This window comes from Lonchura striata, chromosome 31 (genome assembly GCF_050655825.1).
Source record: "Lonchura striata isolate lonStrDom1 chromosome 31, ASM5065582v1, whole genome shotgun sequence".
Lineage (NCBI taxonomy): Eukaryota > Metazoa > Chordata > Aves > Passeriformes > Estrildidae > Lonchura > Lonchura striata.
Window position 1 is genome coordinate 4496359 of NC_140733.1, and position 22268 is coordinate 4518626.

Consider the following 22268-nt stretch of genomic DNA (forward strand, 5'->3'; position numbering starts at 1 on the left):
GTGTGTTTAGAAAAAATATTAATGAGCATTTCTCAATGAATTCCTGAATGAAGGGCTAAAGAAGAAAAAGGCATCTGGAGTAGTGAAATTCATCAGTAACCTCCAAGTGGCTGAGGATCCATCCCCATCACAGCAGCAATGAGCAGAAATGGGCACAGCTTTGTGGCTGCCCCAGCTCTGGGATGGGCCCTGGGCCTGGAGCAGGAGCAGCTCTGGAGGGCCCCAGGGCCGGGGCTCTTGTGCTGGCCTGGGCAGATGGGATGGCAGCAGGGGCTGCAGAGCTCTCAGCACCTCAGGCAGAGGGGAGCAGGGCAGCCAGGGAGCTCCTTTGGCCTGTGCCAAGCCCCTTCCCCCATGGTGGGGCTGAGTCCTGGCTGAGCTGCAGCTGCTGCTGTGCCCTTGGCAGGGGCTGAGGCCGTGGGGCAGTGCCCAGAGCAGCCTGGGCTGAGCAGAGCTGTGGGGCCAGAGCCGGCTGGGCTGTGCTGGGGAAAGGCCCTTGGTGCTGCCCAGAGCTCAGGGCAGCTGGCAGAGCTGGCAGGGAGCTGGGCTGGGCTGGGAGAGCCTGGCACAGAAACCATCAGTGTCCATCTCAGCCTGGCTGAGCGGGCAGGGGCAGGACTCAGCCCAGGCCGTGTGGGGCAGGGCCAGCGCCTGGGCAGGCATTGAAAACAGGCAAGAGCCCGAGAGAGGAGGCTGCTCTGTGCCCTTGGGGCATGGACAGAGCAGGGAGGGGCCCAGGACATTTGTCAGCGCCAGCCTCTGTCTGTGCCAGCCCTGGGCAGCCCTGGCTGCTGAGCCCAGCTCTGCCCAGGGCTGAGTTTGGCTGTGGCCCAGCTCCATCCTCCTGCGGGGCTCAGGGCCTGTTCCCGGCCATGGCCAGCCCTGGCCGCCTCTCTGCTGGCCCAGAGGCCGGCAGAGCCCGGGCAGGGCTGTCTGTGCAGCCCCACAGGTGCCACGGGCTCGGCAGGAGCTGGCAGAGGCTGCCCAGCAGGGAGGCCATGGGGCACAGAGCCCCAAGGCTGCCCAGGGCCCCACGGCACAGGGGCCGTTCCCAGCCGCAATGCTCCTGTCCTGGGCTGGGCTGCACAGGGGCTGTGGCACCATGGCTGGGCCAGCACAGGGCCACAGAGGGGCCACGCAGCCGCTGCCGGGGCTGGCAGCAAGGCCGGGCACAGACAAGGAATTGCTGAGCATGGCCTGCGCTGGCCAGGGCTGCCTGTGCCCAAGGCAGAGCTCAGCTGCCCTTGGGGGCTGCAGGAACACTCAGGAGCCCAAAGAGCCTCCATGGCTGTGCTGGAGACCAAGGCTGGAGCAGGGAAATGCAGGGCTGCTGCGCCATGGGGAGGGCATGGAATTCCAGCATACACCTCAGCTCTCTGATGATCCCTGCACTGTGCTGGGCCCTGTTCCAGACTGGAGCAGAGCAGATGCTGATGGCACAGGAGCCCTGCGGGGTTGGCAGGAACCTGCAGCTTGCAAGGTGCTTTGCTCTCCCTCAGCTCCTCTCTGAGAGATCCAATCCCAGCTCGGCACCTCAGGGCACAAGTGGCACTGCCTGTTCATGTGCACACAAATGATTTTGAGACACGGGGTTAGGAATTAGATGGGTATTGATTGCAAATAGATATTTAGATGATATATATATTGTTTAATATTTGCTGGATTTTACTGTGCTAACTGCCTGCAAAGGGAAGACAGGGTGCACGTGCAGGAGCAATATGAAAGAATGCAAGGACGTGTGATAAGGGAAAGATTATGTTCATCAAAACCAGACAAATTTACAAGGCTACCAGGGTAAAAAGGCTCCTCGGAGCCCCAGACCAGATTAGACCAACCTCATGGTTTGGACTGTGATCTAAGGATCTGTAAGCTTGCACATGAAGATGGGGTGAGAAGGTGAACTTTGATGAAGACCACTTACTTCATCCCCCTGCAATCTCCAAGACAACCACCAGAGACAAGTATGAAGGCAGAAGGGACTGATAAGCTGATTAGCATATGAAGCAGGACAAGGTGGAGCCAGGAAATGAATATGCATAGGTGCATTGCAAAACCTAATGTATATGTAACATTTTAGAGGATATAAAAAGAATGCTGAGGGCAATTAGATACTCATTCCTTTACAGAAGTATCCTGCATGTGCCCAGCTGAAAAAACACATACTTCATAACTCATTTTGTCTTTGAGTTTTAGATAGTTTCTGCGCATCAATGTCTGCCTGGAAAGGGGCAAAAGTTCTAATACCTGGTAGTTTCATAATACACAAGCAAATCTTTATTATCTGGGCTATTTGATGGCAAAAATATGGCAAATTATTCCCTGCAGGAACAGGATTTTCCTGCATCTACTGGATTCTTCTACTGATGGCAGAAGAAGAAATACTGCTCTTCCTCTCTACCTTGGCCACCAACATTCAGTCTAATATTTCATTACCCTCTTTCATCAGGTGTTTCCAGCTCTCCTGTTTAAATGGCCATTTCTAAGGACATCTCTTTATTTAGAGCAGCTGGATTTATGTTCCTTCCCATTGCTCCGAGATTTCCTTCTGCAGCTTTTCTCCGGTCATTCTAATTTGTCTCCCTTGAGTGGCGTCATGCTTTGAGCTTCAGAGAGTTGCCCAATCTTTCAGAAGTTTAAGTAAGTCCTTCGTCAGCATCTTAGTTATATTTTTATCTTCCATATCTTATGTCTTTGTCTAAAATCCTTCCTCTATGGTAATCCCTTGTGAATGGTGGACATATCAGATGTGGCTGGAATGCCACAAGAAGTTCAGGGAAGTATTTTGATGTTTATTAAATTTTATCATTTCACATTTTTTATGTTGGCCATGCAGAGAAACCTTTCTGTGCATCTGACTCTCACCAGGTCCCTCAAAGGACACAAACCTGATGAGTTGTGGTTCCCACTGCAGTGGTGGCACTTGGACCTCGATCCATAGCCAGAGCAGAGCTCCTTTGTCCCAGAAAGTCCCTGGCAATGCAGGGATGAAGGAAACAGGACAGGCTGTGGGGATCAGAGGCAGGGCAGACCCAGAGAGAAGGATGACTTTTGCATTTGATGGAGCCGTGCCTTCCCTTGGCTTTGTTGGCTGGCAAGAAATTAACATCCCTCTGTGTCTGGGGCAGATCCTTCTCCAAGGAAAGCAGGTGGGAGTTGGAGCCAAGGAGCTGAAACCTGCAGGTGCAGCCTGGGCTGGAAGGAGCTCAGATTTGCACCAGGCTGCTCTGAGTGCCAGGGCTTGGATGGGGGAAATGGTGGGGTGAGGGTAGGGACAGAGTCTGATGGATTGTCAGCCATAAAGAGTCTTGATTTTCATATCTATTCCAACTGCATGAGGAGGTACTTGGATTCAGTGTCAATTGGAGAGTGCATATATCAATTAATTAACAGGGAAAAAGCCCTAAAGAGGACTTAAAAAAATATTTTCTCACTGTCTTTTTAAATATAGTGTATTCATTTTGAATACACTTCTTAAATCTGTCTAACCAACCACAAAGGATTTGAAAACTTAAATTATTCCCAGAGGCTTGCCTTTTTAAGGTGTTCTGAATGTTAATGAGCCCTGGGGCAGGGAATTCCTGAACTGAAGAGCTGAAGGCTGAAGAAGCCTCTGGAGCAGTAAAATTCAGCAGCAGCCTCCAAGTTGCTGAGGAAGTCAGCAGCCCCCACTGAGGCCATCCCTGCCCAGAGACCCTGGGGGAATGGGCAGACAAGGAGAGCATCCCTGGGGCTGGGCAGCAGAACTCAGAGGCACCAGTGTGGAAAAATGATGGGAGACAAGTCCATTCTATAATGTCAACAAGTGTCAGTTTATTTCAAGCACACATGTATAGTTATACCCGTTATAATGAAGCTCATGCATATTGCAAAATTTAGGCTCATCATTGGTGTATTAAAAACAGGTCAACCCCGCCTTTGGAGCTTTCTAAGCTTGCTTTGTTTTCCCTTACATTTATCTTTTTGCTGACCATTCTACTGTTGGGAACCAGCTTACCCAAGCACATAAGATATTATTGCTACATCTGCTATTGCTGCACTGTGCAATTTTCAGCTACTGTTTCACTAACTGCACGTAGTCATGTCCTTTCTCACAAAGCCATTCATCCACAAAACTCTGCATACACCAGCGGCTCCAGCTGGGAAATGGAGTGTGGGATGGGGCTGTGAAAGCCCTGCCTGGGCTGTGCCAAGCAGGACACACAAGCCTTGACTCCCATCAACTAAAAAACTCTCTCACGGAGACATTTAAAAGGAATGATGATAATTTGTGTCCTCTGAGTTGGATGCACTGGAGCAATACTATCAAGAGTTTCTCAGGAGCTCTAAACAACAAAACTGCCTTTACTAGTTAATTTAGAAAATCAGAGAAACTTTTACAAAATATTTAATATGGCATTCAATCAACAAAATATGGATTTCAAACATTATCTTGGCCCATTCAACTTCACAAACTCTAAGCCTGTTCAATTTTAAGTTAATCAACGTTTTCAGGAAGAGGGAATTTGAAGAAGACATGGAAAGAAGAGAATGATAAAAAACATTTAGAGAAGTACATACAGAGCTACCAACTCCTGGATTCCAGTGGTGTTCAGACAGAAATTCCAAGAGAAGGCAAGGTCAAGATGTGTGCTTGCCTTGTGGTCAGCCTTAAATACCCCTTGGTCTTCCTGGGCCCTTCCCCCAGGTGGGACTTGGGGTCATTTGGTCACTCAGGAGCTGGGCTGGGGCTCCAGAGGTGGCTGTGCAGCATTGCCTGTGCTGTGCCAGGGACTGGCAGACACTGCTGGGCTGGGAGAGAGGCTCTGGGGGAATTGGGGTTCCAGGGCAGGGCAGCGATGGGGTTCCAGGGCAGGGCAAGGCTGGACCTGCCCCTTCCTCCCCCACACATGAAATGTTTCCAGCCAACAATCTCCTCCAGTCTGTCACAACAGGCAATGTTGGAGGTGGAACCAAATTTTTTTCCATGGGCACCTGGATGAGAAGGACAGTTCTTTTCCATAGGAAGGAAAGCACAGAGCCCCACTGTTTGGAAGGCAGGTGAGAGCCTGACTAGACCAAGACCAGGCAGAATTGTCCGGAATGGCAGATTTTGTCTGGGGGCTGTCTCTGGATATAAGGAATTTTGGAGGTGGAACCACAATCTCCGACATGTGCACCTGGAGAAGCAGGGAAGTTCTTTCCCACAGGAGGGAAAGCACAGAGCCTTCCCCACTGCTTTGGGGACAAATGAGCAGTGACCATTACAAAAAGACTGCCAGCCCGATTGGTTCTGTCAATATTCCTATGGGAACCATCCCTGGATATAAGGACATGCTGGTGAAATCTGAATTCTGGCCATGGATGCCTGGAGGAGAAGGAGTGTTCTTTTCCATTGGAAGGAAAGCCCCAAGCTCCAGTGTTTCAATAGCAGATGAGAAGAGACCCTCCAGGTGCCAAGCTGTCAGGCAGCCCCTGGGAGGCAAAACCAGCCAGACCTGCTCCATGTTCCCTTGGTTCCATGGGGCCCTGAAGTTCCCAATGGTCTCTGTGGTTCTCCAGGCCCCACAATGACACATGACTCCTCTGTTCCATGAGGCCACAATGTCACAATGGACCTTTGGGCCCTGGGGTTTTGCGGTGTCACAATGGTCTCCTTTGGCTCCACAGTGTCACAATGGAGCACTGATGACACAAGGTCCTGCAGTGTCACAATGGACCTTTGGTTCCCTGCAGCCCTGCAGTGTCACAAAGGCCTCTTGGTTTCACGAGGCCTCACAGTGTCACAATGCTTTGCTTATTCCAGGGGGCCTCATAGTGTTCCAATGGTCTCCATGATCCCATGAGTCGCCTCAGTGTCACAATGGTGTCCTTTGTTCCATGGTGCCCCACAGAGTCACAATGGCCCCTTGGTTCCATGAGGCTGTGAAGTCTTTTAATGGTGTGTCCATGATTCCGTGAGGCCTTCCAATGTCACAATGGACCTTTGGCTCCCTGCGGTCTTGCTGTGTCACAATGGCCCCTTGGTCCCACGGTGTCACAAGGGTCCTTGGTCTCACAGGCCCCACAGTGTCACAATGGCCCCTGGGTCTCACAGGCCCCACAGTGTCACAATGGTCCCTTGGTTCCATGGTTCCTGTGCTGGTGCATTCCCCCCTCCCCTTCTCAGGCCGCCCTGCCAGCTGAGAAATGCTCGCTGGGCCTTGGCCTTGGCCAGCAGCCCCTGGGCTCAGCTCCTCTGGAGCTCAGCACAAACACGCTCTGCTCCAGGCACTGCTGCTGCCCAGCCAGCTCCTGGCTGCTTTAGGAGCAGCCCTGGGAACTGTTTGTGTTCCCTCAGTGGCACAACATCCCTGTTCTCACCCTGCCAAAGAAAGCTGCTGATGCCAAGTGCGGCCAGGATGAAACATGGCTGGGACTGCAGCCCCTCTCTTGGGGCCCTACAAACAGCGCTCCAAAAGGAGCCCTTGGAGCTCTCCTGGGCCAGCGACTCCCTCTGAGTGGGGCCTCTCCGAGCCGGGAACTCTCCCGTTTGCTGCACTCGGGGATCCCCAACAACGAGGGAGCCTGGGCCGATTCCCCCACTCCTCCAGGCTCAACCATTCCCTTCTGGGGAGATGCCAAAGCATCCCCAGGGAGCATTTCCCTGCCCTCAGGGGAATTTCTCACAGGTGCCTTGCACTGACTCTCTGTGTCTGTGTGCACACAGCAGTGCCTGTGCTGGGCAAATGTGGCAGAAATTCTGCTCCCTGAGGGCTCTGAGTGCCTTGGATAGCTGAGCCAGTCAGGCCTGTAAGTGAGGTTAAATTACGATCTAAGTTAAATGCTTTTAAGAGTTGTTGTTTTGCTAAGTTGTTATGTTTAATATAAGTTATAGGCTGAATTAAATACTGTTAAATGTTATTCCTCTGTTAAATTGCTAAGTTGTAGGTTATAAGTTAGGTTAAATACTGTTAAGCTCTTCTCTTTTGCTAAATTGTGACTGTGAAACTATCATTTAAGGTTTAGATGTAAGTTAAGTCCTGTCAAGTTGGAGCTCTGTTAAGCTTTTAGGCCATATTCCTTTTATCCTTGCTCTCACTGCCCTTTTGTCACACACACACACAGACACACACACACATGCAGAGGGACAGTTCTCGGTTCATTTCTGGTCTGACTGCCTGGATTTTGTTTGGTTTTGTTGTTGCTTTGTTTCCTTGCTGTGCCTGAAGTGTCCAGTCAGGAGCAGAGTGACTCTTGCCAAGGAACTTTGTGCTGCTGTCACTTTAATATTAAATCTGGTTTTTGCTGGAGATTTTTTCAGCGCTCTCAAGCCCTCGTTGGTCACAGGGTGAAGGAGCCCTGGCCCAGGCTCTGGCCCTGGGGGACACGGGGTCACTGCCGGGGGTCCCTGTCCCCCTGTCCCACCCCCCATGGCTCCAGCCCCCGTCCCCATGTCAGGCTCTGGGGTCGATCTCGTGGAACATCCTCTGGGGGAGGCTGCGGCACCGGGGGCGGGGGGACCCAGGGGGACAGGGGACCCCGCTGTGCACGAGCAGCGTTGGACTTCTCTGGGGGAACTGGGAGGGGGGCTGGAGCAGAGTGACCTCCCCAGTGACCTCACACAGTCCCTGTGATGTCACATTGTTGCACTAGGACACAAAATAACTCATGCACTCAAATTAAGATTAAAAGAGTAAAAGGAAATAACTTTGATTTATGTAATATATGATATTTTAAAAGAGGCAATGATTTGGGGGATGTAATTGCTACTTCTCTAACATCACTGGTAAACTAACAGTCCATCGATTCTCTCTTCTTATAATGAAGAATGTAAACAATTATTATTTACATGAACAGTGCATGAGAACTCTAGTAGAAATATGTAAACATTAGGAGGCATAGAAAATAGAGGCATTTAAAAGAGCATGGTGATATTACAGAGCCTTCCTGTGATGTCACACAGACATTTCTGTGATGTCACACAGCCCCCTGTGATGTCACATGGGCATTTCTGTGATGTCACACAACCTCCTGTGATGTCACACTGACATCTCTGTGATGTCACCTCAAGGCCTTGGTGCCTTTTTTCCCCTGACAGGGAGATGCGGCGTGTCTCGATCCCTTTGTGTTCTCACACCGCACTCCACTTGCTCCGGCACCTCAGCAAGGAGAAGCCATGCTGTGATCTGATCTTCCTGACAGTCCTGGTGGAGGTGAGCCTGTTGGCCAGCGCTGCCTCGCTCAGCCGCCTCCCAGCTCTCTGCCCTCTCGTAGCCTCAGCTGCCTGGGACGGTGCCCACGCCCTGTGCTGCTGCCTGGTCCTCTCCCTGTGCGGTTCTGGGCTCCTGCCGGCCGGGTCCCCTGGCACTGCCCTATGCCTTTCAGGTCCTGCATTGCCTGGACTTGAGTAAATGAGTAAACGTTCTGAAGACCATGGCAAGGTACCTCTGGAGTGAATGCTGTCACAGGCATCACCTGGTGCTCCGAGGCCTCGCGGTGCTCACCAAGGATCCTTGGATGGTGAGAAGGGGGCAGTGGCTGAAGCTGCGCTGGGCAAAGCAGCCCCTTGGGCTGGCAGGGCTTCAGGAGCTGAGGCAGCTGCTCCCAGCTCTCCTGCCTCACCTGCCCCAGTGCTTTGGGACAGGCCTTCGGCCTCTCTGTGATGTCACATGGACATCTCTGTGATGTCACACAGACATCTCTGTGATGTCACACAGCTCTCTGAGATGTCACACAGGCATCGCTGTAATGTCACACGGACGTATCTGTGATGCCACACTGACATCTCTGAGATGTCACACAGCTCTCTGTGATTTCACATGGACATCTCTGTGATGTCACACTAATATCTGTGATTTCACACAGCTCTCTGTGATGTCACACTGACTCCTCTGTGACATCACACAGCTCTCAGTGATGTCACATTGAGATGGCTGTGACATAACACAAACCCTGTGAGGTCACAAAGCTTTTTTGTGATGTGACAAAGACATCTCTGTGATGTCACTCTTACACCTCTGTGATGTCACAGCAACCCTATGAGGTCACACAGCTTATTTGTGATGTCACAGTGTCTACTCTATGAGGTCACACAGATCTCTGTGATGTCACACATCTTTTTTGATGTCACATTGACACCTCTATGATGTCACACAGCTCTCTGTGATGTCACACTGAGATGTCTGTGATGTCACACTGACTTATCTGTGATGTCAAACTAATATCTGTGACGTCACACTGACATCTCTGTGATGTCACTTTGACATCTCTGTGATGTTACACTAATATTTTTGAAGTCACACAACTCTGAGATAACACACTGACATCTCTGTGATGTCACATTGATATCACTGTGATGTCACACTGTTCTGTGTGATGTCACTTTTACATCTCTGTGACATCACACTGCTCTCTGTGACATCACCCATCTCTCTGTGATGTCACACGGACATCTCTGTGATGTGACACAGATATCTCTGTGATGCCACACTGCCATCTCTCTGATGTCACACAGCTCTGTGTGATGTCACAATTACATCACTGTGACGTCACACAGCTCTCTGAGATACCTGATACCTCTGTGATGTCACACAGGCATCTCTGTGATGTCACACTGACATCTCTATGACATCACACAGCTCTCTGTGATATCACATGGACATCTTTGTGATGGCACACAACCTCCTGTGATGTCACACTGATGTCTTTCTGATGTCACACAGCTCTCTGTGGTGTCACACGGACTTCTCTGTGGAGTCACACTGATATATGTGATGTTGCACAACCTTCTGTGATGTCACATTAAAATCTCTGTGATGTCACAGTGGTATCCCAGTGATTTCACACAGCTCTCTGCGATGTCACATTGACATCTCTGTGATGTCACACTGCTCTCTGTGATGTTTTTTGACATATATGTGATGTCACACAGCTTTTTGTGATGTCACACAGACATCTATGTGATGTCACACAGACATCTATGTGATGTCACACAGCTCTCCGTGATGTCACACTAACATGTCTGTGACATCACACATGTCTCTGTGATGTCACACACAGACATCTCTGTGATGTCACATGGACATCTCTGTGACGTCACAGAGCTCACTGTGATGTCACAGAGCACACTGTAATGTCACATGGACATCTCTGTGATGTCACAGTGCTCACTGTGATGTCACACAGCTCTTTGTGATGTCAGACGGACAACTTTGTGATGTCACACAAACTCCTGTGGTATCACACAGATAGCTCTGAGACGTCATACTGAGATGTCTGTGATATCACACTGAACCTGTGAGGCCACACAGCTTTTTGTGATGTCACATGGACATCTCTGTGATATCACACTGACATCTCTGTGATATCACAGAGCTCTCTGTGATGTCACACTGATATTTGTGATTTCGCACAACCTTCTCCAATGTCACATGGACTTCTCTGTGATGTCACACAGCACTCTGTGATGTCACTCTGACTTCTCTGTGATGTCACACTGACATCACAGCCTGGAGCAGAGCCCGCGCGGCCTCGGGCTGCAGCAGCGGGCAGGGGCACAGCTGCCAGTCCGCACACCAAGCACCGCGCTCGGGGGCCTTCTCCAGGCTGGGGCTGCGGCTTCCTGGCCCTCCTTACCAGGATCTTAATGAACCTCCACAGTTTCTCCTTCTTTACAGATTTTTCAAGATCTCTCCTGTTCAGGAATTTGGCCACACAAGGCAGGGTTTCCCGAGAAGCTTGGAGAGCAATCAAGACACAGAAATGGCCCAACAGCCCAGGGCTCAGGATCAGCATCCCTGTGCCAGGGCCAGGAGGAGGCTGCAGCCCGCCAGGCGCCAGGGCAGGAGGCAGCCGAGCCCCCTTCCCGGGGGGACAGCAGCTTCCCGCGAGTCCTCACCTCTGCCACACACTGATTCTCCTCATGGCAGTGGAAGAAGAGTGGCAGCAGGCTCTGACACACTTGTGTCATCAGGGGCTTTTTTCCTTCTTCTGCTACAGCAGACAGCAAGGTTTGAAAGACAAACATGGAGAGCTGCTGCACGTGGCTATCATCCTGTGGAACAGGAAGGAAACAAGACCTTGGCATCAGCTGATTCTGGCCCACGTGGGCACAGGCCTGCATCTCCACAGGGCACCAAGTGTCTGGGCAGCAGCCAGTGGCCGTGGCTGAGGGCACAGAGCCTTACGTGGTCAAAGAGTGGCAGGACCACCTTAGCCAGCTGCATGGCGATGAGGCTGGGTATTGGGGCATCATTATCCAGGAACAAATCACTAAGTAGAACAATGGCCATCCTGACCACATCACTATCATTTTCCTGCAGGAGCTCCCCAAGGCTTTCGGTCAGGCTCCACATTCTTTTGGCCTGTGTGGAACAAAAGTGTGTGAAAGGCCACCCTGCTGCCACAGGGCCCAGAGGCCAAAGGCCTGTCCCAAAGCACTCGGGCAGCTGAAGTGGGAGGCAGGAGAGCTGGGAGCAGCTGCCCCAGTGCCTGAAGCCCAGCCAAGTTCCAGCGACTGCGTTCCCCAGCACCACGCTGCCTGCACGGCTTCAGCTGCTGCCCCTCCTTGCCAGCGAGGGATTATCCCTGAGCAAGAGGAGGGCCCTTAGAACCTGGCGGCACATCTCTGTGCGCTCACTCAGCAAGTGCCTCAACAAGAGATCCATGATGCTGTCACTGCATGCAGTCAAGTCCAGGCAATGCAGCACCTGAAAGGTCCCACTTGTACCTGCTCCTCGTCATCAGTGAGACCAAAGTTTTCACCTTCTGGCCAGTTTGTAATTATCTCCAAAATCCCAGGGTGATTCAGGTTTCCAATGCAGGCGTGCTGAGTGATGAGAGCAATCCATTTGCTCCATGTGGCATCGGTGGAATTGTGGGTAGTAGGAACCTTCCCTTTAAGCATCCACCCCAGCAGCAGCAGTCAGGGTGCCAGAAGGAGTTGTGCTTCCGTGCCAATCACCTCTGAGGCATCTTGGACTCCTTCATAGGAAACCAAGATTTCCTTCTCTGTTGGGATGTAGTTGGCTTCAGACCCTCTCTAACTTTGGCTCCAGAATCCAGAGGTCGGCCTTGAATCTCACCAGGCACCTTCTGCCAAAGGCTCCAGGACAAGCCATTATTCCCAGCTGCAGAGTAGAGCACATTCTTGATTTCGGGTCCTGTCCTGACTGGGCCAAGGGCTACAGCATGAGCGATCTCCTGCTTGATCTGGGTGAAGGCTTGTTGCTGCTCAGGGCCCCAGTGGAAATCATTCTTCTTGCTGGTAGCCAGATAGAGAGGGCTCACAATCTGGCTATACTCAGGAATGTGCATTCTCTAAAACCCTGTGGCATCTAGGAAAGCTTGTGTTTCCTTCTTGGTGGTGGGTGGAGACATCATCATGATCTTGTTGATGACCTCAGTGGGAATCTGACACTGTCCATCTTGCCACTTTACCCCAAGAACTGGATCTCGGGCAGGTCCCTTGACTTTGCTTTTCTTGATGGCGAAGCTGGCTTCTAGCAGAATCTGGATGATCCTCTCACCTCTCTCAAACACTTCTATTGCTGTGTTCCGCCACACAACGATGGCACCGATGTACTGCAGGTGTTCTGGAGCCTCACCCTTTTCCAGTGCAGCATCGATCAGTCCATGGCAGATGGTGGGCCTCTGCTTCCACCCCTGGGGCAGTCGGTTCCAGGTGTACTGCACGCACCTCCAGGTGAAAGGAAACCGAAACCTGCATTCTGCTGCCAGAGGAACGGAGAAAAACGTGTTAGCAATGTCAGCAGTGGCGTACTGTGGAAAAAATGACGGGAGACAAGTCCATTCTATAATGTCAACAAGTCTCAGTTTATTTCAAGCACACATGTATAGTTATACCCGTTATAATGAAGCTCATGCATATTGCAAAATTTAAGCTCATCATTGGTGTATGAAAAACAGGTCAACCCCGCCTTTGGAGCTTTCTAAGCTTGCTTTGTTTTCCCTTACATTTATCTTTTTTGCTGAACATTCTACTGTTGAGAACCAGCTTAGCCAAGGACATAAGATATTATTGCTACATCTGCTATTGCTGCACTGTGCAATTTTCAGCTACTGCTTCACTAACTGCACGTAGTCATGTCCTTTCTCACGAAGCCATTCTTCCACAAAACTCTCCATATTTCCCCCGTTTTTGTTTTGGACCATTAAGTTAGTTGTCCACATCTTTTGAACCATGCGTTCCACCAGCTTCTGAAGACAGTTAAACAGGCAGGGCAAAATCAGCAAGAGTAGTAAAACAACAATCAAGATTCCCACTGCATACATGATAAAAGTTCTTAGCCAAGGACCAATCCCTAAACTTTTAAGCCATTCTTCTATCCCTAGACCATCTTCTTCTTTTAATTGATGAAGGCCCTGTTGTAGTTCTTTAATCCTAGCATGTATTGATACAGAATGATCAGAGAGATTCATGCAACACATTCCTTCAAATTCCTCACATCCATGTCCCTGGGCTAACAACAAAAAATCAATGGCTGCTCTGTTCTGCAGTACAGCATGATTTACACTTTGTACATCCATAGCAAGCATAGATAAAACCTCCGATGTTTTGTTAAGTTCATCTTTAGTCCAGCATCCCAATTGTTCAGCTAACACCATAGCCTTTTTGGCAGCTCCTCCTGGTAACAGGGTTGCCACTATTACCTGTTTTAAAGTACTCCAAAATTGAGGTTGTCCAACCTGATCACATTTTAAGTCATGCACATCACGCCTCTTCCTTGTCGTCCCTAGCCTGTCCCATTGCAGTAGCAAGGATATATTAGGATGGAACAGTGCTAGTTTTCCTAGGTAACAGGGTCCCCCTTGTGGTTTTACCGGTATTCCATTCCAAGCTCTATCTCCACAAATCAAAAACACACCCTTTGGCAACCTTAAGGGTTTCGTTATCTTGGAACCATCACAGTTGGAATATAACTGAGATGATACCCTTTCTGAATCCAGTGAAGAGTCCAGAGAAGCCCATTTGTTTCTTGGGTTATTTACACTCTGCAAATTCAATGGAACAAAGCTAAACCATCCTCCTGTTGAAGCATTCCCTAAACTAGCATTAGCACTTCCAAAGAGATCTAATTCCTCTGGTGGAGATTGCAATGTTTCTTTAAGTGACAGTATCAACAAACATTGTCTATAGCCATCTCGTTGAGCTTCTGTGTAATCAACATTCTTGTCTGGCCCTTTCACCTTTGCAAAATTCTTGCAAAGCGTCGGATTCCTTATCAACCCACAAAATTCCTCTGGTCTCCAGACAGGAACACCTGTTAGGCAGGTACGAAATGGATTTGTCACTCCTCCCAAGCTAAGGCATAGTGAACTTTGATTAGTCATGTTAGCCAAGGTTACCCAAATATTTTCTCTGGGCTGATTAAATTCTATTAGTCCATGACAAAGATTAGTCAAAAGAACAAAATAGATTATCCACCTTATCGCTCTCATGATTTCTTCTGCTTGGATTTTAATTTTAATGTCTGCACATATTTAATAAGCTTATCTAATTCTATGTCTGGATTTCCTACTACTGGTTTTCCTAAATAAGATCTTATAGATACCTTCACTTGCTTTTGACACCTTGTTGATAAAACTTTTGAATTTGCTTGCTTAATTAATCTATCACAAGCGTGCTCTGCTTCCCACCTATAAAAAGCTAATATTTTTTGTTCTGGTGCTTCAAATAACTGTAAAGCTATAGCAACTCCTAAGCCTGTATCCCGTATTAAATCTCTCTGCCAAGAATCTCCTCGTTTTTGAAAGTCACAATGTTTACACCAAAAATGTCGTTTTAAAAATACTTGATCTTCCCAGTATGTTTTTCCACAACCCCCACAAACAAAAGCAATCCAACTATTACAATTAAAATTCCCACAACTAAGACACTCAGGATTCTTTGGTCCTGGAATATGAACAGTCTGTAAAGCCTCAATAGCTGTAACAATTGCTGTAAAAGTTAACTCTGAAGGCAAAAGTTGATCAATCACTGGGGAAAGTCCTCTTATCTCTTGAAGAATAGGTCCCACTGTGCGAATCAGCTTTTCTTCAATTCTCCTCTGGTCCTGATCCGTCAGGCGAGCTAAGAGACGACTCATCCAGAGCTGGTTTAGTCCACTTTGCTGGCACCCAGAGTGAACCTGTAGGGGTGGAAACACAAAGATATCCCCTTCCCCAATATAGGACCTTTGCTGGGTTCTGCCAAATACCTGTTTTAGGGTCCCTATACCTGACCCATACTTCTTTGCCCCTTTCTCTCATTTCTTTTTGACCATAATGAACCATTGCAGGTGGTGCCTCTGAATCCCCAAATACACACAAATGATTAAGAACAAAGAGCACTTTCATTAATCTTTCCTGAACATCTCCAATCTCTCTATGTTTTTCCAGATATCTCTTCAAAGTTCCATTTGCCCTTTCTACAATTGCTTGTCCAGTGGGAGAATGTGCTATTCCTGTAATGTGCTTAATTCCCCATGATTTTAAAAATCTATTCACCCTGCCACCAATGTATGCAGGACCATTGTCTGTCTTAATCTGCTTTGGCACTCCCATTACTGCAAAACAACTACACAAATGCCTTATAACATGTAATGCTTTTTCTCCAGCTTGAGCTGTTGCCCAGATGTATTTACTATATGTATCTATAGTAACATGAACATATTTCAAGCGACCAAAACTATTTACATGAGTAACATCCATCTGCCAGAGTTCATTAGATGAAAGACCTCGTGGGTTAACTCCCCATCCCATGCCATGACCCCCATTATGATAACTACAGGTAGGACAAGCTCTCACTATAGCAGTGGCATCTGCATGGGATATTCCAAACTCCCGTTGTAACCCTTTTGCGTTCTGATGAAACATAGAATGTGCCTCCCTAGCAAGCATTTGCCCTGATAAAGGAGAAGATTGAGTAACTGTGACAAGCTTATCTGCCCGAGCATTATCCTCTCCTAAACCAATTTCCCATTTGTGACTTCTTATATGAATAATAGCATAAGGATGTTCTCGAATTTTTACTGCTTTTTGAAGTTGTATGAACAGTTCAAATAGTCTCTGATTTCGTACTTCCTTGATAGCAGCGTCCTCTATTCTTTCCACGACACCAACTACATACAAGGAATCTGTAACAATATTCAAAGGCCCCTTCAGGACTGTTAGAGCCCATACCACAGCTGCTAACTCCAAGGTCTGAAGGGTATCTGAATCATTTGCAGTAAGAATTTCATGATTCCAGACTCCCTGCTCCTGCCATGTAATTGCTGCTGTTCTTGACCTCTTCCCTGCATCTGTGTATGCCGTTATTGCACCAGGAATCGGCTCCTTTTCTCGCTGTGGCCGAACCATCCAACTCAATTTTCCAATCCACTGTAATGGAGGATTTTTAATACTTTCAGTTATGACAGCACCTCCTATTCCTAGCAGAGCTTCTTGCAATTCTTCACTATTGACCAAATACCATTGTAAAGAGTCCTTTTTCATAGGAATCTGTATTAGTTCAGGCTCTCGCCCATCAACCTGCAAAATTCTCTCACGACCCCGTTTTATCAAAGCTGCTAACAGTTCAATTTTTTGAATTAAAGTTTTTGTTTGCTGAAGTGGAGGGGATAGCCATTCCAACACCCTTATCTCCCCCGTTTTTGTTTCTAGCTGTGTTAAAGCTCCCAGCAAATGTTTTTCACCACACCATATAGTGAGATTAAGCGGGATTCCCAGTATTCGCCGATGTACACGACCCTGAACCACACAGTCTGTAATTTGCTGAAGAGTTCTTTTCTGCTGAGGATTAAGGATCACTGGTGCTGTTGGGTCTGTGCCCTTCAATAAGGGTCTAAGAGAATCTAACAGTTCATTTGGAAGGCCCACTATAGGTTTAAGCCATTGTAAATCACCTAATAATTTCTGAGCATCATTTAAAGTAACAATCTGTGTTTTCAGTTCTAATTTCTGAGGTGTTACCAAACTTTGAGACAATGTCCATCCCAAGTATTTCCAAGGAGAAGTTAACTGTATTTTCTCTGGGGCCACAACAAGCTTAAAACGTCCCAGCAAGTTTTGTACATGTTTAACCTGTTGACTTGTAAATGACTTAGGCTGAGCAATCAAAATATCATCCATATAGTGATAAATGATAGCTTGTGGCCACTGTTGCCTCAATGGTTGTAATGCAGAATCTACGTAAAGTTGACATAAAGTAGGGCTGTTACGCATACCCTGAGGCAAAACCGTCCATTCAAATCTTTGATCTGGACCTTCTCTGTTCAGAGCTGGCAAAGTAAATGCAAAGCGTTTTGTATCCCTGTCATGCAAAGCAATTGTGAAAAAACAATCTTTGAGATCTATTATCAATAGAGGCCATCCTTCAGGTAACATTGCTGGATTAGGCAGACCTGGCTGTAGTGCACCCATTGGCTCCATCTGTTTATTAACCTCCCGCAAGTCATGAAGCAAGCGATATTTCCCTGACTTTTTCTTTATCACAAAGATAGGGGTATTCCAAGGACTTGTAGATAATTTCAGATGCCCTTGTTGATATTGTTCAGTGACCAAGGCATGAGCATGTTGCAGACTTTCCCTTTTTAAAGGCCATTGCTTTACCCATATAGGCTCATCACTTTTCCAAATTATGGGAATCGGGAAAGTCCAAGCAATGGCTATTATCCCAAAGGGTGCTCATTTGTCAGGACAACCCCTAACTGTGTTAAAATGTCTCGCCCAATTAGGCATTGCACCGTAGGTGGTAACTGAACAACAGAAAATATTGCCTTTATGATTTTACCATCTATTGAGACAGTAAGAGATGGCGAGCGACTTGCAAGAGTTAAACCTCCAACTCCTGTTACTGCTGTAGCAGCTGGCTGTAAAGGCCAATGTGCAGGCCAACACTGTGGTGCAATAATACTTGAATCAGCACCCGTGTCCAGCAAACCTGTAAGCATGCATTTTTGTCCCTTATATTCCAACAAAACCTCCTTTCTTGGTCTGTCATTCAGATCCAAAGTTAATAGAGTCAAACCTCCTGTAGATCCAAATCCATCTCCTCCACGGCTTTTCCGTGAGGATACAGCCTTAGTAACTTGCTCTAGAGGAACCAATTGAGCAATCCTTTGTCCTTTATTAATCCGAATAGGAGGAAATGGAGTATGAACCATAATCATAATTTCACCAGTATAGTCTGCATCAATGACACCAGGCAGCACAAATAATCCAAGCATAGAGGCTGATGATCTTCCCAATAACAAAGCTCCCATTGTCCTGCCCTCTATTATAATAGGTCCATTAACTCCAGTGGGGACCTTCTGCGGCTGTGGTGTCATTAAAGTCACTTCTACTGCGGCTGCCAAGTCCATCCCGAGGCTCCCTCTTGTGGCTGGACGCAAGGTGTCGCTGTTGGAAAGGCTGGAGCAGCTATTTGTGTCGCAGCGCGGCTGCTCTTGTTCGCGCTGTTTCGGGCGTTTCCCGGTCTCCTCTTACAGGCAGCAATGTTATGAGTATCCGATTTGCACTTAGGACACCATATTCCAGCAGCAGAGCATTCTCGCCGAACGTGTCCTGTCCCTCCACATCGGAAACATCTCATACGACTGCCGTAAACATTTCCCTGGGTTGCTACTGACGCTTGGAGGGGTGCAAGAGCAGCTAACACTTGTGTCTGTGAAGCTAACATTTGTGTCTGTGAAGCTTTTGCCTGCTCTTTTAATCCCTCTCCCAGCTCTTTAATAGCCTCAACTAAAAATGCCTGCTGCCCCGTTGGTATAGTAGCCATCCTCTCTAATGCATCTTCTATAGTCCAATTAGCTCCTAATGTGTTTAACACACTTCTTGTAGAAGCATTACAATTTTGCAAAGCACACTGCTTCAACAATGATCCACGCATAAACTCAGGCACTCCAGCTCTCTCTATTGCTGCCGCTGCCTTATCAATAAATGCTCCAAAAGTCTCATCCCTTCCTTGTTTAATTCCCATATACGCTGGCAAACCTCCCGGGTCTTTCACCTTATCTATAGCCCTTCGAGCTAGTCGCATTGCCTCTCGACACTTTTCAGGTCCTAGCATAGCTTGTGCCTCAGTGCGAAAATATGGTCCTAAGCCCATCAATTCATCCATAGTTACTCCATGAAGAGGATCTCCAGGCTGTCTTTGTATAGCTACAGCTTCATTAACTTCTGCCTGCCAGTGTGCACCAAACAAAAGCCTCTGATGTGGCGAGAAAATAAGCTTAGCAAGACTTCTACAATCTCCTGGTAGCAATATATTAGTACTCCAAACATAATCCAATATCTGCCTAGCCGGTTCACTAGTAACTCCAAATTGACTCACTGTAGCTCGCAACTGTGACAACAACTTCCAATCTAACGGTGTAATCTGAGCTGTTAACCCCCCGCCTGCCTGCTGCTGAAAAATTACAGGACAAGCCAGTTCTGTTGCTAGTTCCAAAGCCTGCCCATCTCCTTTGTCCAGCTCCTCTCTTGCCAAAGTCGCCCAAACTTCCCTCCGTTCCCTGGCCAGAGCCTCCGTTAGGTCAGACTCTGCCCTAGGGGTCGGCTTACTGGCAGACAAACTTTGACGAACTGTCGATTTCTGTTCTGAGGGGGCTGGAGGAGCCGTGGGCTCACAACGCAACTCTGTTTCCGTGTCCTCAGGCACAGGTCGCAAGGGAGGTAACTCCACTGTAGACACAGCAGGTGGCATGGAAACACCAGGCAACCAATCCTCCCCGTTAAAACCTCTATTTTTCTCTAGTGCTGAAGTTCTCTGCTCGGCAGCTTTCTTTTCTGCCTGATGTTGTAATAATTCATTGTGAACTATCTTCCACCACTTTCCCAACTTTTTAGCTGTCTTATCATCATCTAAAACTTCCTCCCATAGTTTATCCCCAAACTTACGCCACTCAGACAACTCATGTACTGTATGAGGATTTACAAAGAACCCCTTAGAATACCCATATGTTAATAACCCTGGCAGATCTTTTTGTAAATCAATGCCTTTAATCTGCCTTTTCTGCAAGAATGCAGTAAATAAATCATATGCTGCTTGCCTCTCCATACCTATATTGTCAGCGCTGTTGCAGCCCTCCGAGGTCGTCGGCAGCACGTATCGGCCAGGCTTGCCTCTGCAGTCACCTGGGGCACGGTGCACTCTATTTCAATTCAGCACTTTTGCCGTCCTGGCTGCATCAGGACCCGAACCCTTTTTCGTCACTCCACCGTGGCGCCTATCACGTCGATCGGGTCACCATTTTGTGGAAAAAATGACGGGAGACAAGTCCATTCTATAATGTCAACAAGTCTCAGTTTATTTCAAGCACACATGTATAGTTATACCCGTTATAATGAAGCTCATGCATATTGCAAAATTTAAGCTCATCATTGGTGTATGAAAAACAGGTCAACCCCGCCTTTGGAGCTTTCTAAGCTTGCTTTGTTTTCCCTTACATTTATCTTTTTTGCTGAACATTCTACTGTTGAGAACCAGCTTAGCCAAGGACATAAGATATTATTGCTACATCTGCTATTGCTGCACTGTGCAATTTTCAGCTACTGCTTCACTAACTGCACGTAGTCATGTCCTTTCTCACGAAGCCATTCTTCCACAAAACTCTCCATAGCGTACCACTTTGCTGCCTTGGACTCCAGCTCATGCTGGAGTTCTAGCATGTCCGGCACAGCAGCGTTCAGCGGTAGAGTCACTTCATTCAAGCCACAATAGTCCACAGTCAATCTCCATTCTCCATCAGACATGTGCACAGGCAGATAGGGCTGTGGAAGGGTGAGTGGGCCTTACTGACCACCCCTTGTCTCTCCAGCTCACAAATCATTCTGTGGAAGGGGATCACGGCATCCCAATTCGTTCAATACTGCCAGCTGTGCACTGTCGAGGTGGCAATTGGCACTCGTTGCTCTTCTACCCTCAGGAGTCCTACTGCAGATGGGTTCTCTGATAGTCCAGGCAAGGTGTTCAACTGCTTAATGTCCTCTGCCTCTGCAGCAGCTATGCCAAAAGCCCACCTGAGTCCCTTTGGGTCTCTGTAACAGCCGTTCTGGAGGAAGTCTATGCCCAGAACACACGGGGCCTCTGGGCCGGTCACAATGGATGTTTCTGCCGCTCCTTCCCAGCCAGGCTCACCTCGGCTCCCAACAGGGTCAATTGCTGCGATCCCCCCGTCACCCCGGCAATGGAAACAGGTTCTGCCCCACATGTCCCGATGGCAGTGGGGTACACTGCACACCAGTATCAGCTAAGGCTTCATATTTCTGTGGCGCTGATGTGCCAGGCCATTGGATCCACACTGACCAAAAGATCCGGTTTTCCCGTGCCTCTCCCTGGCTTGAGCAGGGCCCCTCTAACCCTGTATATAATTTCTTTCCTAGGCATACATGGCAGAGGTACTTTAAAGGGGATCTGACAGATCACACTCGGCAGCTTGGTCATGGGAGGATGAGGCTACCTCACTTCACTGCAATTCCCTCGGTCAGTGCTGCCCTCCTTGAGCTGATGCGCTCACGCTGCCAGGACAGAAATGGGTTTCCCATCCCACCTTCCCATGTCTTCCCCATGGTCACACAGAAAGAACCCCAGGCCAGCCCGTGGGGCGTACCCTCTCTCTCTGGCTGGGGAACAATGCGCTCTGACTTTGGGGCCTGTGACTCGCACTGGGGCAATGTGGGAACTGTTCCTCCTCACCTCCACCCTCATCTCCCTCATCTCCTCTTTGAGTTCCTTGACCACAGCAGAGACATGAGCCAGCACTGGGCCATGGATCATACTCTCACAATTTCTCAGCTGTTGGCAGCAGAGCCCACTGTCTCTCGGCTGTTATCGGCATTAATCGTGGCAATGAACGTGGTGTACTGAGATGGCCCCAGCCTTGCCAGACTCCACAGCATTTGCCCTGTGCACCTGACCTTGTCAGGGTCATTATCATGCTGTCCATCCCTCCCAAAGAGTACCTCCAATACTGCCACTTCCCTCAGCTGTTGGATCCATTCCTCAAGGGTTTTCCAGCACGTTCTGTGTTGGTGCTCCTGCATTCTCTCCCTGTGGACAAACCTCTCTCTGACACTCATTAAAAGCCGTTCCCAGAGAGAAAGGGACCATGGCTTCCTTACAAAAATCTGATTCATACCTGAGTCCTGGGTCAAGGGTCCCAAATTCCTTGCCTCACCACCCTCCAGCTGGACACCTGTACCCATGAGGTCTCAGACTTGAAGTAGTCAGGTTGTATAAGCCTCACGTCTCCGTCGTACAGTGTCCTTGTGCAGGTGACAGAGACTTTTGTACGTCAGGGACTCGGTGA

General features: G+C 48.5%; 1 protein-coding gene across 1 annotated transcript; it reads right to left on the bottom strand.

Annotated features, from left to right (window-relative positions):
• Nucleotides 1-15930: 15930 nt before the first annotated feature.
• Nucleotides 15931-20571, bottom strand: LOC146764772 (uncharacterized). Its single transcript, XM_085563770.1, has one exon. The coding sequence runs from the start codon at nucleotides 20015-20017 to the stop codon at nucleotides 18299-18301; it is 1719 nt and encodes a 572-aa protein (XP_085419896.1). The 5' UTR covers nucleotides 20018-20571; the 3' UTR covers nucleotides 15931-18298.
• Between the last annotated feature and the right edge of the window lie 1697 nt (nucleotides 20572-22268).